Source organism: Carassius auratus, chromosome 25 (assembly GCF_003368295.1).
Source record: "Carassius auratus strain Wakin chromosome 25, ASM336829v1, whole genome shotgun sequence".
Classification (NCBI taxonomy): domain Eukaryota; kingdom Metazoa; phylum Chordata; class Actinopteri; order Cypriniformes; family Cyprinidae; genus Carassius; species Carassius auratus.
Window position 1 is genome coordinate 3,222,138 of NC_039267.1, and position 17,066 is coordinate 3,239,203.

Consider the following 17,066-nt stretch of genomic DNA (forward strand, 5'->3'; position numbering starts at 1 on the left):
CTCAATCGACGACAAACAAACACTCTCAGACTGACTTGACTTTGACCTTCACTCTGTTATTCGTGATCGATTATGACTTGACTTGAAATGCTGTGAGTGAAATGTGTGTGAAATAATCAAACAATCACTGCCTTTCTTACTTTTTTCTTTTTACAAGAAAACCAAGAACATCTCATCTGTTCTACACTGCAAAAATCATTTCATAATCAGTATTTTGTCTTGTTTTCCAGTATAAAACCAGATCAAATTACAGATATTAAGATATGTTTTCAGAGAATTTCTCCTTTTCTCAAATGTAATCCTGTATGGTGTCAGTGGAATTTTTTACGTTCTTTTTAAAGAAGTTTCTTATGCTCATCAAGGCTGCATTTATTTGATCAAAAATACAGAAAAAAAAGTAATATTGAGAAATATTATTGCAATTTAAAAAAGCTTTTTTCTATTTCAATATACTTAAAAATATAATATATTACTGTGATCAAAGTAGAATTTTTCAGGAGTCTTTGATGAATATAAAGTAATGCGGTCAAACGATTAATCGCGATTAATCGCATCCAAAATAAAAGGTTTTGTTTACATAATATATGTGTTTACTGTGTATATTTATTATGTATACATAAATACACACACATATGTGTATATTTTGAAAATATTTACATGTATATAGTATATAAACAACATATTTTTCTTAAATATATACATGCAAAACGTTTATTTTGGATGCGATTAATCGCGATTAATCGTTTGACAGCACTAATTAAATGTAAAAAAGAACAGCATTTATTTAAAATGGAAATATTTTATTATTACTGCTGTTTTCATGTAATTCAGTAAAATTACGTATTACAACATATAATTTATACACATTTAGAAAATAAAATTTATATGAAATAATACATTACATATATATATATATATATAATTTATAATTATTTAGAAATTATATATTACAATTAATTTTTTTTAATATATCAACAAATCACCAATTAAGTATAAATGTATAAACAATGTAAATATTTAAAAAAATTATACTTATTTTGTGATTTATTAAAATATAAAAAAATATATAGATTTTAAAATATGAACAAAAGACAAAATACTCATTATAATTTTTTTTGCAGTGCGCTAAACACTGGTAAACATGCACATTTCAGGTCATTTATTAGAAAAAAACAAGAGACAAACATAGAAAGAGTTAAAAAAGTGAAACTATGCGGCCGTCTCGAGTCTCCTGACGTTTGGGTTCAACAACAGCAAACCGTTGCTCGTAACAGTCGCCAGCGTAATCCTGATCAGTCTTGAGTCCTGGAGATATCCTAGATGCGGAGCTGTTAGGTGAAGCCTGGCTAATATTCCTGTTGTCGGGAATCTTCTGGTCACTCGTCGTCCTCTGCTGGTCAGTTAGCTAACTACTTCTTGACTAGTGCTGTACCTGTAACTGAGCTGGTTTAGTCGTCTGCAGACACTGCTCTCCTGGAGGCAAAGCCGGTTGGCACGGGGTTAAACCAGGGTTACCTGCAGAAAGAGCGGGTTACAATGATCATACAGATGAAATCATTAACTGAGATGTCTGAGATTGTCTGAACTGAGATGTGTGTTGGCAGTGTGTGTACACAACCACCATATAATGATAAAAATCCACCCAGTGCTTTTTTTTTATCTTGTTAAATCAACACAAATGACATCACACTGACAGGCCCCTCCCACTATTGTTTGATTGACAGTAGCATTTCAGCACAGTGCATGTAAATGTACCTCTCTCTCGTGCTCATCGCCGGCTGTGTGTTGAGGAAAGACAGCTGTTGCTCCAGACTGCAGACACGAAACGCCAGATAACACGATGACATGATGAGCAAAATGATGCTGGAACACAAACACACACGCGGTTAACATGCATGTTAACAACTCTCCTTTCAAATAATTAGACTAAAGAAGTCAAACTGCTCAGCTTGAGAAAGGAAACAAATCTTGCTATTATTATTATTATATATAAAATAATACATTCTAATAATGATCAGTTCAATCATTTGACATTTTTAATCTTGTAATTATTTAATGTAATATTATTTATAAAATATTTAAATTAATATATTTGACATTTTAGATGTTTTTATAAAAAAATATATTTTTTAAATATTTTTTAAATATATTTATAATATGTATTGTTATTATTTAGGTTATACAGATTAATTTATTTTACATTTTTATTATGTTCTTATTAATGACAAATCAAATAAACATGACTAACTGCTCTACCTGATTAAACAATCAAAATTATAGTTATTTAATAATAATAATAATAATACAAATATTTTATTATTAATTAATGCTCACAAAACATTTAATTAAGAAGTTGTGACTAGCAGGACATATTAAGTGTATAAATGTAGTTGATAAGAAATCATTTCTTTCTAATGTTTAGTTTTCTCAGGTTCAGGAGTGATGCACTGAACAACCAGCAGAGAGCGACATCACACTACAGAAATGCATGACTTCTCAAGAGTTTCTCTCCAAATGCTTGACCATTTTTCTGTGTGAATAAGTGCTTTGTATTTATCCTGCGTGTAAAACTACAGCAGTTGAAGGAGACTCACAGCAGAATGAAGAACTTGAGCAGATGATACTCCATGTGACCCAGTTCAGACACGGGTTCAGTCAGCAGGATCTTCTCGGCCTCCAGCCGTCTCTCTGAGGATCACAAAACATTATTTGGCTTTTTTTTGTTGTTTCAAAAGCGTCATACAGAGCCAAGAATCCCCTGTTTATGTCAAACCCGCCGTTGTGTGACACAAATGCCCTGAACAAACACAACAAACGCCTCGCTGCAGTGAAACAAACCGTTTTAACTTATAGTCAAATGTCAAACAGAGCGATTTCAATTCAATGCGCTTTATAATCAAATAACGTGTGGATATTTTCCTAACTCCATCACGGGTGTTTGAACAGCGTCTGAGGATAAAAGTGTCTGGCCAGAAGCATCGATCGTGTCACCTTTGACCCAGAAACCGTCGCCAGACCATAATGTGACACACTAATATTCACACTGTCATTATTTCAACTGCAAATCAATGATGGTGTTTAGATTACCGTTAAAGAGGATCAAGTGTAAAAAAAACTATATAATTATAAATAATATATAAATAAAATATTATAATATATTATTTTAATAAATTTAGACATATATTTAAGATAACACTGTGACACAACTTTAACATCGATCCTAAAAGCGTCTCTATATACAATATATTTAATAGGGATGTAACGATTCACTCAACTCACGAATTCAATTCGATTATGATTTTTTTTAACAAAATGAGATTTAAGACAAATTATAAATTAAATGTGTCCTTAGATTACTGCTTGGACAAAATGCTGCACGTTTCTTTGTGAAATTGAAATATAACTCTATAATAATATACTATTATAGCACTTATTATTGCTCTTTGGTTGGTTATGATTGTTTATATTGTCCTCATTTGTAAGCCACTTTGGATAAAAGCTGATAAAAAAAACTACAATTTAAATGTAACTTTTAAAATAAGCCCCAAATCAAATAAATATCTTCATGTAAACAAAATAAGGCTTTGTCTGTGGGCTTTCCATTTAAAATGAGAGGCAACCACTGCATTATAATCATGATCCAAATAAAGACGCTGCATACATGCAACATGAGCAGTTTTTTTTAAATCGAATTAGATTGTATAAATTCTACATTTTAAGCAAAACAGAATGATTTGACTTGCACCGCAGCAGGTGGAGCTTAAAGCGTTTCCTTGGTTACCGCTGTAAACAAAGCACTTTTGCACAACGCAGCGGGTGGAGCTTAAAGCGTTTCCCTGGTTACCGCTGTAAACAAATCACTTTTGCACAACGCAACGGGTGGAGCTTAAAGCGTTTCCCTGGTTACCGCTGTAAACAAAGCACTTTTGCACACCGCAGCGGGTGGAGCTTAAAGCGTTTCCTTGGTTACCGCTGTAAACAAAGCACTTTTGCACACCGCAGCGGGTGGAGCTTAAAGCGTTTCCTTGGTTACCGCTGTAAACAAAGCAGTGCTGCACTTTTGAACTTTATATTACTTTATTATACAGAGAAAAGATGAAAATAAAAAATTGATCAAAAAAAAAAAGTTCCCCTCAGAGATGCATTCATATAAACTCCTAACGTTCCCTCTAATTTTACGCATTTAGTAGACACTTTTATCCAAAGTGACTTACAGTGCATTCAGGCTATAAATTCTTACCTATCATGAATTAGCTAATTGAATCAGGATTCGTTTAGCATCTCAAACGATTTGACACATACTTGAATAGATTTTCAACCAGCTAGCGGTTAATCGTTACATCCCTAATATTTAATATGAAATATGAATGAACATACGTCTAGAATGATCTAGTTCTGTATCTGCGAGCTGTGTGTGTGTTCTACCCTCCAGCGGCGTCTCTGCGGTGTACACTGCGTCTCCGGCGCTCAGGCTGCTCGTGGAGTTTCCCAGCAGATCCGGCAGCGATGAAGAGACGGATGGAGCCGGCGGCTTCCTGCGCCACTTCAACACCGGCGTGAAATCAGTGGACACCGGGAACTCATCCTGCACACCATTCATCTCACATGAGACCGTGGACTACAAAACCAGTTATAAGGGTCAAGTTGTTGAAATTGAGATTAATGCATCATCTGAAAGCTGAATATTGATGTGTGGTTTGTCAGGAGGACAACATTTGTCTAATATATAACTATTTGAAAATCTGGAATCTATATATAAAGTTTTTGCTCTTAGAGATACATATTACTATTAAAAAAAGAAGTTTTGATATAGTTGCATTAGAAAATTTACTAAATATCTTCATGGAACATGATCTTAATATCCTAATGATTTTTGGCATAAAAGAAAAACCCATAGAATGTATTGTTGGCTCTTGCTACAAATATACCTGTGCTACTTAAGACTGCGTTTGTGCTCCAGGGACACATATGAGACTATAGTTGATGTGTTTATAACATCTGAGCACAGCTGGGTCAGTGCATGTGATGCTGTGTGTTTGAGGTACCATCGACAGAGAGCCAGGCTCCTCCAGAAACTGCTTCAGACTCAGACTCTTCTTCCCGTTGACCTGAAGGTGTGTGCAGATCCTCCTCAGCACGTCGTACACACTGTCCCGCGACAGCAGAGACACAAACACATACTGCCAACAACAAACACACACCAATAAAAGTGAATCTGAGAGAAATATTCATATTTATATTTCATACAAGGGTTAAGTTGAACAGACGATTGTCCTAAACACACACAAATAAGTCACAAGTGGTCAGATATTAAAATGAGATGTGGACACATCGTTTGTTGATTATTAATACATATTTACATCACAGTTATATTTGTAGGTTTCTCTTTTCTAGCGAAAAATGGGCTGAAAGAAAGGCAGAAATAAACCAAAATTCATCCCCAGACCCCAGATCAGTCATTAAAATAAAGATACTGTAGATCGTAGCATTTTATGTTAAAAATTGTGCATGGGCCCTTAAAAAAAAAAAAAAAAAATTTAAATATAAAATATTTTAAAATAGACTATTATGAAGGTGTATATGGTGTACATTTTTAATGTTGTGTATAAACTATATTTTTACTTATAAGATTCATTTTAAATAAATAAATAGCCTATTACAAATAAAACTGTAATACTAAACTATATAGCCACTAGATGTCTGCATTGACTTGTGATATATATATATATATATATATATATATATATATATATATATATACCGTATATATATAGGCTGTAATATCTAGATGGTAAAATAAGATTTTTAAGTTTCAAATAGCTTTTATTAGTTATAATTTTAAAGTCATAAATAAAATAAAAGTTTAGGCACATATGCGACTAAAAGTAATCCAAAAGTAATCCGATTACATTACTTCGATATTGCGGTACCTAGATTACGTTACTGAATAGTTTTTTTGATACAGTCGTCTCTAACTGTAACAGAATACGTTTTAAAAGTAACTCTCCCAAACCTGACGGTGAATAAAAAACAGTAACAATATTACATTTCTATTCTATAATTACATCAACTAACCGAATATGCGAAAATCGAGACCTATCACTAATATACATTACAATTAATTGCGCAAAATTGCATTGGAAATTGAAGATGTTTTTTTACATAATATGTGTGTGTTCTGAGCATATTTAATACGTATATATAAAAACACACACATACAGTATATATATTTACATGTATTTACATATCTATATTTATATTCATATAATTGAAAGTGTTTGGTGTTGGGGTGAGCACCTTCTGGCTGGAGTCGGTGGTGATGGCCAGTCCGTTTGGCACCAGGCCGGCCGTTTTGTGTTTCTTCACCAGTCGCACAGACACCACCGGGATGGCAACCTAAACCAGAAAACCACAATCAACACACCAGACATCGCACAAAAGCACCCGAACCGAGCCGTTATTAGGAGAATCACCGATCCAGGATCTTTGTGCTTCTCAGTCCATCAGACAAAACACACAGAAAGTGAAAAACTGACGAAGCCAAAAGAGAAAGTGGAGTCAAGGTTAGGTCTGGTGCAGCAGAAATGTCAACAGAGCGCTGGGTTGAGACGAGGTCAGCAGCTCCATGTTCCCCACGCGACCACACATCTGAAGAAATCTGCCTCCACAAACATTGTGGTCCTTGGCCTTTTCAACTCTATCCAGCAAAATAGTTTCTTGCAATAAAACATTTCTGATTAACTTTGGGAACGCTTTAGAACAGGGACTGATTCTCACTATTAACTATTTGATTATTAACATGTCTGTTATTAACATACAGGCTGTTTATTAATACTTCTAAAGCACATCCCAAACCGAAGCCACTGATTATTTTAATGCTATGACGAATAATAATAACCTGCTTCCCACATCCTGACCGATCGATTTCCATGACTTTCCATGATGCATCCGATTACTGGATAAGAGCTTCATTATAAAGAGTCACGAACAGCAATGAATTTTAGATATTCCCCATAATGTTTTGATTAATTTCTATCACTTTTGTAGACCTAAAAAATCAGAACATTGACTTTTTCTGTTTGTTTACATGCTAAAATTAGGCATTAAACACTATAATATCAATAACTGCTCCATTTGATCTCCTTAATACTATGATAGCGCATGAATAAATAATACAGTATTAATAACTCATACTAGTATCTATAATATTAATATTACCCAGTGCACAGTGTTATTTTAGTATTATTTATTCGCTATCATACTATTTATTAATATTTTGAAAATTAGCTTTTATTTTATATTTTTACATTTTTAGTTTTAGTAATTTTATGCGCTAGTTATATTTTATTATTTTTTAGCTTTAATTTGTATTATTTTCAGTATTATTTATTCACTATTACAGTAGTGATTAATATTTTTATTATTAGCTTTTATTTTCAGTAATTGTATGTGCTTTTGTCATTTTTATTAATTTCATTTTTTTAGCTTTAATTTGAACCTCAGTCATGTTTTAGGATTATTTTTACATTATTATATCAATTATTAATATTTTTCACTAGGTTTTTATTTCTATATTTTGATTTTTCATTTTATTTTAAGTTTTAGTAATTTTATGTGCAATTGTTATTTTTATTATTAGATTTTTTTTAGCTTTAATTTACAGATGACAGTTATTTTTGTATTATTTTCACATTATTATAAAATATGCATTTATTTTTAAACTTTCAGTTTTAGTCATTTTATGTACTTTTGTCATTCGTCATGTTATTTTAGTATCATTATTAAACAGCATTTATTGATATTTTGAATTATCTTGGATATTTATATTTTCAGTTTTTATTTTAGTTTAAACTTCAGTAATTTTACGCTGTGCATTTGTAATTTGTATTAGTCGTATTTTTAGCTTCAGTGTTATTTTGTATTATTTATACACTATTATAGCATTTATTGATATTTTGAATTAGCTTTATTTTTCATTTTTTGTTTACATTTTAATAATTGGTGTGCTTTTGTCATTTTTATTACTTCTAATTGCTTAGCTTTAATAAACATTCTAGCAACATTTCTAAATTAATTTTGAAGTTTTTCACCTAATTTTATTTATTTTTTACATTTTTTTTTTCAACTTATGAAAATAATTTTGTAATAGTTTAACCCACCACTAACATCCCTCATGCAAATTGATCTCAAATCCTTTTAATTCAACATCTTTAAAGAAAGTGCTACAAACCTTGATATCCTTCCCGAAAAGGTTTGCATAGAAACAAAGCCAGTTTCGAGAAATGTAAAGCCGTCCTTGCAGCAGAATATCCCTCAGAAGAGCACAGGAATAAACTACAGAGAAACACAAGAGACACTTTAATATTAACACAGCAGTCACAGTCACATCCAGCACACAGCAGAGGAGCAATGTCCTGCATGTGTTATATATGAATGCATGTTTCATTTCAAGCAGAGATGGCTTGTTTCTTGTCTCCACTGAGGATCACTGTTTAAAGAGTGCATCACCCTTCATGAGGATCTCCTCCTTCGGGACGGCCGAGAAGAGTTTGTGGTACTGGGAGTTGTATTTGCTGACGGTCTGTGAAGAAAAACACTCTTTCATCCACAAAATAACAGCAGCTTTATGTTCAGAACGGACCAAAACGAATCCGAACCGGTCATGAACCAGCCCTAACCACAGCTTCTCATGTGATGGTGTGGTAAGCGACGGAAACTTGCACCACTGATGATTGTTAAACACAACTGTTGATGGAAACTGGTGGAAGGAGATGAGATCTACTTACTGAACCCCGGTAGCATTTCTTCACATCCTCATAAGACAGATCATCAATGAGCTGAAGCCTGGAAGCACATGAAACAACATCAGTTTTTTACAACACATCTTCAAAACTTTCTCCTCTTTTTTTTTCTTCAAAACTTTACACACAAATGCAAGCATTTGAAAAGATGAAGAACATGTAATACTAGTGTCACGTATACATACAGATATTTATATATTTATTCATTGTAATTACTTAAAATGTTTCTAATTTTAAAATGTTGAGTATTTTAAAGAGTTTAAAATTAATAATTTTATATTTTAAAAATATTAATATCTAAAGTTATTTATATATATATATATATATATATATATATATATATATATATATATATATAATTTATGTATTTATTTTAGTAAACAAGACCCATAGAAGCATTAATATCAACAATAGTAATAATAATAAAAACATAGATACGAATTTAATTACAAAATTAATCATCTTAAAAAATTAATTTCATTAATTTCACGTTAATATTTTAAAATGTTTATATTATACCTTATATTAAATTTTATATTATTGTATATTTTATATTTATGTTATATTTAATATATAAACAAATATCTATTAAATATAAACAGAGAAAGACCATGGCAAAATATTAGAATAAAGCTCTAGTCTCTAAGAATAATAAGTCTCTAACAATCAAAAAATCATCAACAAATGATATAATAACAGAAATAATAATAATAATACACACAATCACACATACAGAAATTACAAAACATAAATTATTTAAAGTATCTATTACATTTTTTTCTATTATATGTTTGCATTCAGTTAATATATACATAAACACCTAGATGTTTAAAATTATTGTATGCTATTAGAAACCTAGCAACAAAACAACCGTATTGAGACCAAAGAGAAATATCCAGAACAAACCCACATGTCCTCTCTATAAAATGTGTGTGTTGAACATGTCGATGCAAATCCGGTCTTTAGGAAGATTCCTGCTATGCAAAAGCGCTTCAGTTCAGTGCAAACACACAAATGGTCAAACACAGTTTGTAAAAATATAATGAATGTGCCTGTGCATGTGGTCCAAATGAGACCCAAATGTCATGCAAACTGTGTGAACAAATGATTATACAGACAGATATGAAGAGCCCAAAGCATCCGCCCGGCCCCGGCTCCGGCCGCAGGCAAATGTGTGCAAATGACTGCAAACACACATTTTCATACTTATTTATCAAAACCTGAAATATATATATATTCAGTATATATGTATGTGTGTGTGTGTGTCTGTGTGTATGTGTATGTGTATGCGTGTGTGTGTGTGTGTGTGTGTGTGTGTATGTGTAAAGTTTAAAAGATAAAAAAATAAGATTTTGTTTGCATAATATATGTGTGTTCTATGTTTATTTATTTTTTATATATAAACACACACACATACAGTATATATTTAGAAAATATTTACATGTATTTACATGCCTTTAATTGTATTTATATAATTTATTTTATAAATAAATATATTCAATATATAAACAAATGTTGTTTTCTGAAATATATACATGTATTAGTGTGTATTTATATATACATAATAAATATACACAGTACACACATATATATTATGTAAACAAAACTTTTATTTTGGATGCGATGAATCGAGTTTATTCATTTGACAGCACTGATATATATAAGTCCCAAGAAATGACAGACAATGGCAGCATAAAATATCAATAAATAAATATTAATAGATAAATACATGTGAATTAGAGCTTCGATTTTGATTTTAGTTTTATGGGAAACAATTGAGACATTAATTTTTTATTTTTCCTTACAGGGACACAGAAAGCCCGTGGTTTTGAATGTGATATTTCAGCATAAGGGGGATTTTCCGGTTCTCCTTCACCTCGTTCCCTGACCTTCCTCTCATAAACAATCAATCATTGTTTATAACTTCTGGTGGCCGAAGTCTTCAGAGGAGCGTTTCCTTCCTGGAGAAACCTTTCAGTCCTCAAACACGAATGAATGCTGTGATGATGCATCACGTAATGTGGAAAAACCCTGCGCTTTCATGAAGGAACAGCTGAGAAGCCTTTAAAAGCTCCTGGATCGTGAAATGTTTCTCAGCAGTCAGTGTTTCTGTTCTGGTTTGCTGGATCGATCACACACAGCTTCTCCACAACGGTCAGTGATTCTCCCAGAGGAAACGTGAGGGCTCACTTCCTGCTGCTTGTCTTCTTAAGCAAGCAAAGGACACTGAAATACTCCTCATTTACTCAACGATGACACACAACACTAACAACAACAAAAAACTGACTGGTGCTCAGTACCAAACACAGGCCTCTGAGCATGAACCGTCTCAAACCAAATCAGGATTCAATGGGAAAGCAGTACTAGCACACGTCTCTGGAGACGCCACTGTGACGCACGTGATGTTCACTGCTGAGGGACCGACAGACAACAGATGTCTAAACTCACAGATTCTTCAGTGCATGTTATTCTGAGGAACAATCATCTGCAGTATACATTCGACATTCGATAACTTCTTTTCTCCTGAAGTCATCGAGGTCATGTGATGTGCGTTCAAACAGGTCCAGGATTGATATGAAGACAAACTGCGACATGTGTCATATACCTGAGACGTGACCTGATGTTCACTATATACTTTATAGAACAGATTTTTATTATATACTATGGGTGTATAATGATACATGTATTCGAACCGAACCGTTACAGTACAGACATCCTGGTTCGGTGCATGAGGCCTTACAATGAATACAGTTAATTCACCCCCAGTCCAGAAGGGGGCGCCTGCAGCAATGCACCACTGTTTGATAACTGGCCGCTAGCAGAAGAGTTGCGCACTTGAAAACAAAGCCCACTAGACAGTGACCATGTGCTGACTCTGAATGCATCTCACACCTGTGCTGTCAAGTTAGCAACGCTGGAACTGATGTGTTTGTGTGTGTGTGTGTGTGTGTGCGTGTGCGTGTGTGTGTGTGTGGGGGGGGGGTTAGCCATAACCCTAACCCAACTTTAAACACTTATTGTCTTATTACTAATGCATTAGTGAATAAAGGTCTTTTATTTGTGTAGACTCACAATGAAAACTAAATATTGTGCTTTTGTAAAATAAAGAAAATGAATAGGATGTCGCTTTCTGCCACTTGAGTTTCCTTTCTTTGATTAAATTAAGCCTGTCACAAAAATGAACTGAATCTCAGCATATATAGGTTGCGTTACGTGTTGCACTGTATTTTTCCCTTGCTTATCTGTAAACTAAATAAAATATATTTCAATAATTTATTCCTTGTCTGTATATATGTACTGCATATTATGCATTTAAAATAATTAAATAATATTTAGTGTTTTTACATCTAGGTGGAATTTCTTTTTTAATTTATGTTTAACGTGAGTTGAAATCCCTCAGCAAAAGCAAAAGTGTCACGTACTGGTGAAGAAGATAAAATCTGAAAGCTGTCAAATGAATGCAGATCAATGATCAGACTGTCAAAAATCATCAGGAGAAAGCAATTAGTCATGAAAGCAGCATGTGAGGAATGCTGAAGAGGAATGTGCTGATCAACAGCCAAACCATTAAACAGGACACATACAACATACTGTACTCTTCTGACTTTTATTTACAAAAATATGTCACACTATGCAACACAAAAAAGATTTGTAGTTTATTTGCACATAAACTACTAAACTACTTTAAGCTGTAGGTTTAATTTTGTTGGTGATATCCAGTTCTCTCATAAATTTGGGGTAAGTAAGAGTTTAATTTTAGTTTTCTAGAGAAATTGATACTTTATTTTAAGAAATTATCATTATTATATATGTTTTTGAAAAAAATTCCAATTACTTTTTGTTTAAAGAAATTAAATTTAAATTCATATCAGTGCTTTAGTATGGATGCACTACACACGTTCTCACGCAGAGAAAAATAAATCAGAGCAAAGGGGAAACTGTCATTTTTAAAGAAATTACAACTGTAACTACTTTAAAGGAATTCCTTGGCTTATTGCCTTTACTGTGGCAGACAACAACAGCACATCTTAACTCTCCGCACATTTTTACATCGAGTTATATTGAAAAAGTTTCAATTCAGCCACGTGGATTTCCATGGAGACTGTACAATAATATCTGCGTTCTGATTGGTCAGATCGCCTGTCAATCAAGCTCCCTGCGAACAGTCAATTAAGACTAACAACTGAAAACAATGGAGGACCTGCACATCTTAAAATGAAGCTAAAGGGGTACACAGTAGACTATATTTCTGTGTTGCAAACATTAAATAATAAAGAAAGTATTTGAAGAAGATTTTTTAATCCGGATATAGACTCTGATGTTGCGATTTTTTTACTTTAAGGTTTGATTTTCTGCGTTTTAACATCTGTTGTCAGCATTTTGATAGGAAAGGATGAGGAATACAATTTTTCTTTTTAAATGCATACAAAATTTTCGTAATTTTTTTTATCATATTTGCCTTATTATCATAAATCCTTATCATTTATTTGAATTCATTTTTAATTTATGTTTAATTTTAGTAATGCCAATTAAGGCAATAATTTAAGAAAATATATAATTAAATATTACAATAGATTTTTTTTTTATTAGGTGTTGTTTTATTTAATAATCTTTATTTAAAAGTTTAAAATACTAATATAAAGTTAAAATATTAATATAAAGTTCTAAATACTTTTATTTTATGAAATATAATAATATTTAATAATTAATAATAATTAAAATCTGGATTCTAAGCAAGAATTAGTAAATTTTATTAGGGCAAAGGATAATTTGGTAGAATAGCTTCAATAGTTTGTTTCTCTTTAAATGTTTAAAGTTATAATTCATTTTATTTAAGTAAAATGCTGATTCAATAAGGGCCTGTTTAAAGTTAATTATTAGAGTCTCAAGATTTTTACAAATATTAAAGTTCTTAAAGGGTTAGTTCACACAAAAATTTAAATTGTCATCATTTATTCAACATCATGTCATTCAAAATGGTTTGAATTTCTTTCAACCGTGGAGCATAAAAGAATATAATCTGAGAAATTCAAGACATTTTCGTTCATACAGAAGAACTGAAGGGTAACCAAAATGGTTTGGTAACATTCCACAAAATATCTTCTTTTGCGCTCCACAGAAGAAAGTAATCCATGCAGTTTTGGAACAACATGAGGGTGAGTAAATGGTGACAGAATTAAAAAGCAGTAAATTTCCTACACTCCAGCTCAAAATCAATGCTTTGCTGTCAAGTGCATTTTCATGTGACAAAAATGCATCATTAGGTTTGTTGCATTTGCAGTGAATTCAGTAATATCTATTCTGCCATCAGAATCTCCTCGTCTCACACGCTGTGGTGAAAACGACACTTCAGTCGCACAAACACCGCGAGAGAAATCTGACTTCCTCAATTCATCGTGTTACCAAAAGAGCCTCGAAATAAATTAATCAAACCAAAAGAGATCAATCAAAACTAGTGTTTTCATTTTTCTGAAGAATGAATGATTTCTATATACATTAACATATAATACATATAATATGAAATTCTGTTTCATGGTTTAAAGCTTTTTTTTTCATATATATTTCTACTTAACCCATACCATCATATTTAATAATATTATTTCAAAATTCAAATCGTAGTTGTTTTCTTGTTGTGAGTTTTATTTGTTTTTTTAACTATTATATTTCTATAAAACATTTTTAATTTTTTCAATTACTTAAACTTCAACTTATTTTATTTCAGTTAGTTGCCAAAGCAAGATTTCTACTGCTCTTATCTAATAAAAAAATATATACATAAATTTAAATAATAAATAAAATCTATTCATTATTTATAATAATTATATAGTTTGAATTTATATAAATATACATGTAAATTATAATATATAATCAGTTTTGTATAAGTATTAGTGTTCAACCGATATATCGGCTTTGGCAATATATCGGTTGAACACTAATACTAATACAAAACTGATTATATATTATAGTTTACGTGTGCTCAGACCCTCTCTCTTTCGTTCATCATCATTGTTAACAATTGTGTCTAATACAGACAGAAGTCTGTCTAATAATCAGATAGAACAGTCAAAGAAATTATTGTATACAGAAAGTATTATAATAATTTATTTTATATAAGGCATATTGGTAATAGAAAGGCAAACATCATAATATTCGTTTGCCGTCAGCATTAAGCAAATACGCATTTATATAATTTATACAAATCTTTGAATGGATTTATTGCATTTTGGGCAAAAAAAAAGACTAAATTTTTTATAATAAATCTTTGAAAATCAAAATCTGGATTTGAATTTTTAATGTTATTCTAACCTAAAGATGCTCTATGAAAGTTTGGAACAGAAAATAGTGGTTTTCATTTGCCACTTTCTTGGTAAAATTTATCAAAATGGATTTATTGCCTTTTAAAACCAAACTATATAATTAATTCTTGTTAATTAATGCCGAATGTAATCAATGTATTCAGTATTGTGTATGTCCAGCAGGCATGTGATTTCTACTGAACGTAAACAGAGCTGTTTATTAAATTTTATTAAATTTGATTTGTTTAGGTTTTGATTACATTTTTTTTAGTTTTTTTAGTTGCTACATTACTATATATTTAGCTTATTAGTGGTGATGATCTCAAGTTGATGTCCAAACGGCAGAAATGTACAGTAAAACATTATATATCTGCGAATATCAACACCTCTTTTCCTCCATCAGTGTGGGATTTTCTGGTCGAGCAGGTGAAATGATTCGATTGATTTGAGGATTCATTCACAGCAGCAGTAATATGGCTCTTCCTCTCTCAAAGGCGTCTTTGTACAGTTTCCTTCTAATGAGTCCTGTTTTCTTTCTATTGTTTTCCACTCTATGGGCCTCAGATCTACAGCCAAACACCACAACCATCACACACACACACACACACACACACACACACCCTGCTCCCACATGCGTCTCTCATTCAGAAACCCACATGCACAGACCCCATCAATCGAAAACGATTTGAAATAACCTCACATGATCCAAACAGCCTGACTGCATGTGCATGAACAGTGTCTTTGTCTATTTCTAAAATATCTACAAGTGGCACAAGACAGCTCTCTTCTCATTGCACACTTCGTTTAACAAATGAGACAAAACTTTGTCCTGTGCTCTACAGCAACATCTAGTCTTGCCTGGATGAGAGACTAAAGAATGGTATTTTACTGATATTCTATTGGAAGTATTACCAGTATTGCTGATATAACTTGTATATGTATTTTGTGTGAATGCTATATTATGTAATATAATCATATATAATATATATCATTTTTACATTTTACTCATAGTAATTTCATGTTTTTGTCATTAGAATTACTTTTATTATATATATATGTGTGTGTGTGTGTGTGTGTGGGTGTGTATATATATATATATATATATATATATATATATATATATATATATATACATACACCCACACACACACACACACACACACATATGTAGTTAAATCTTAGTAGCTTTTTGGTCATTGTTTTTTGTGATTTCTATTTAGCTTTATTTTTATTTCAGTTTGATCAGTTTTATTATTTCTATTTGTATTTCTATTTAGCTATATTTTTATTTCATTTTTGTTTTTTGTATTTTTTTGTTATTTCTATTTTCTTTCTATTTAGCTTTATTTTATTTCATTTTTGTTATTTCCATTTTGTTATTTCTATTTAGCTTTATTTTATTTCAGTTTTGTCGGTTTTATTATTTTATGTTTTCTATTTTTATTTAGCTTTATTTTGTATTTCAGTTTTGTCTGTTATATTATTTTGTTTTTATTTCTATTTAGCTATATTTTTATTTCAGTTTGGTCAGTTTTATTATTTCTATTTGTATTTCTATTTAGCTATATTGTTTTATTTTATTTTTGTTTTTTGTAATTTTTGTTATTTCTATTTTCTTTCTATTTAGCTTTATTTCATTTCAGTTTTGTCGGTTTTATTATTTTATGTTTTATATTTTCATTTAGCTTTATTTTATATTTTTATTTTTATATTATTTTGTTTTTATTTCTATTTAGCTATATTTAATTTAATTTTGTTTTTGTCATTTTGTTATTAAGCTTTATTTATAGTAATTTTTTTCTGCTTCAATTTAAAGTTTATTTTATTTTAGTTAATTTGCAAGGTAAACCTCTTACATTTTATTTACCAAAATAAATAAAAATATTTAGTTTTAGTTTATAACTATGCAGTTCTAGCTTAATTGATTTAACTTATTTTAGTATTTCAACTTAAAATAGAAATGAGAAAT

At 31.2% G+C, this 17,066-nt stretch overlaps 1 protein-coding gene across 4 annotated transcripts in view; it reads right to left on the bottom strand.

Moving 5' to 3' along the window:
* Positions 1-1,109: 1,109 nt before the first annotated feature.
* The window catches only part of gramd2ab (GRAM domain containing 2Ab), a 28,671-nt gene continuing 12,714 nt past the window's right edge, over positions 1,110-17,066 (bottom strand). Inside the window, exons 3-11 of one of the 4 annotated variants that reach the window (XM_026202098.1) lie at positions 8,787-8,844; positions 8,509-8,581; positions 8,231-8,334; positions 6,298-6,396; positions 5,046-5,180; positions 4,426-4,618; positions 2,595-2,688; positions 1,756-1,863; positions 1,110-1,515 (exon numbers count right to left, since the gene is read on the bottom strand). In XM_026202098.1, coding sequence (XP_026057883.1) covers positions 1,512-1,515; positions 1,756-1,863; positions 2,595-2,688; positions 4,426-4,618; positions 5,046-5,180; positions 6,298-6,396; positions 8,231-8,334; positions 8,509-8,581; positions 8,787-8,844 — 868 coding nt within the window. In that variant the 3' untranslated portion in view covers positions 1,110-1,511. Of the gene's footprint in view, positions 1,516-1,755; positions 1,864-2,594; positions 2,689-4,377; positions 4,619-5,045; positions 5,181-6,297; positions 6,397-8,230; positions 8,335-8,508; positions 8,582-8,786; positions 8,845-17,066 lie in introns of all 4 variants that reach the window. The other 3 variants (XM_026202096.1, XM_026202099.1, XM_026202097.1) reach the window with 3 other exon arrangements.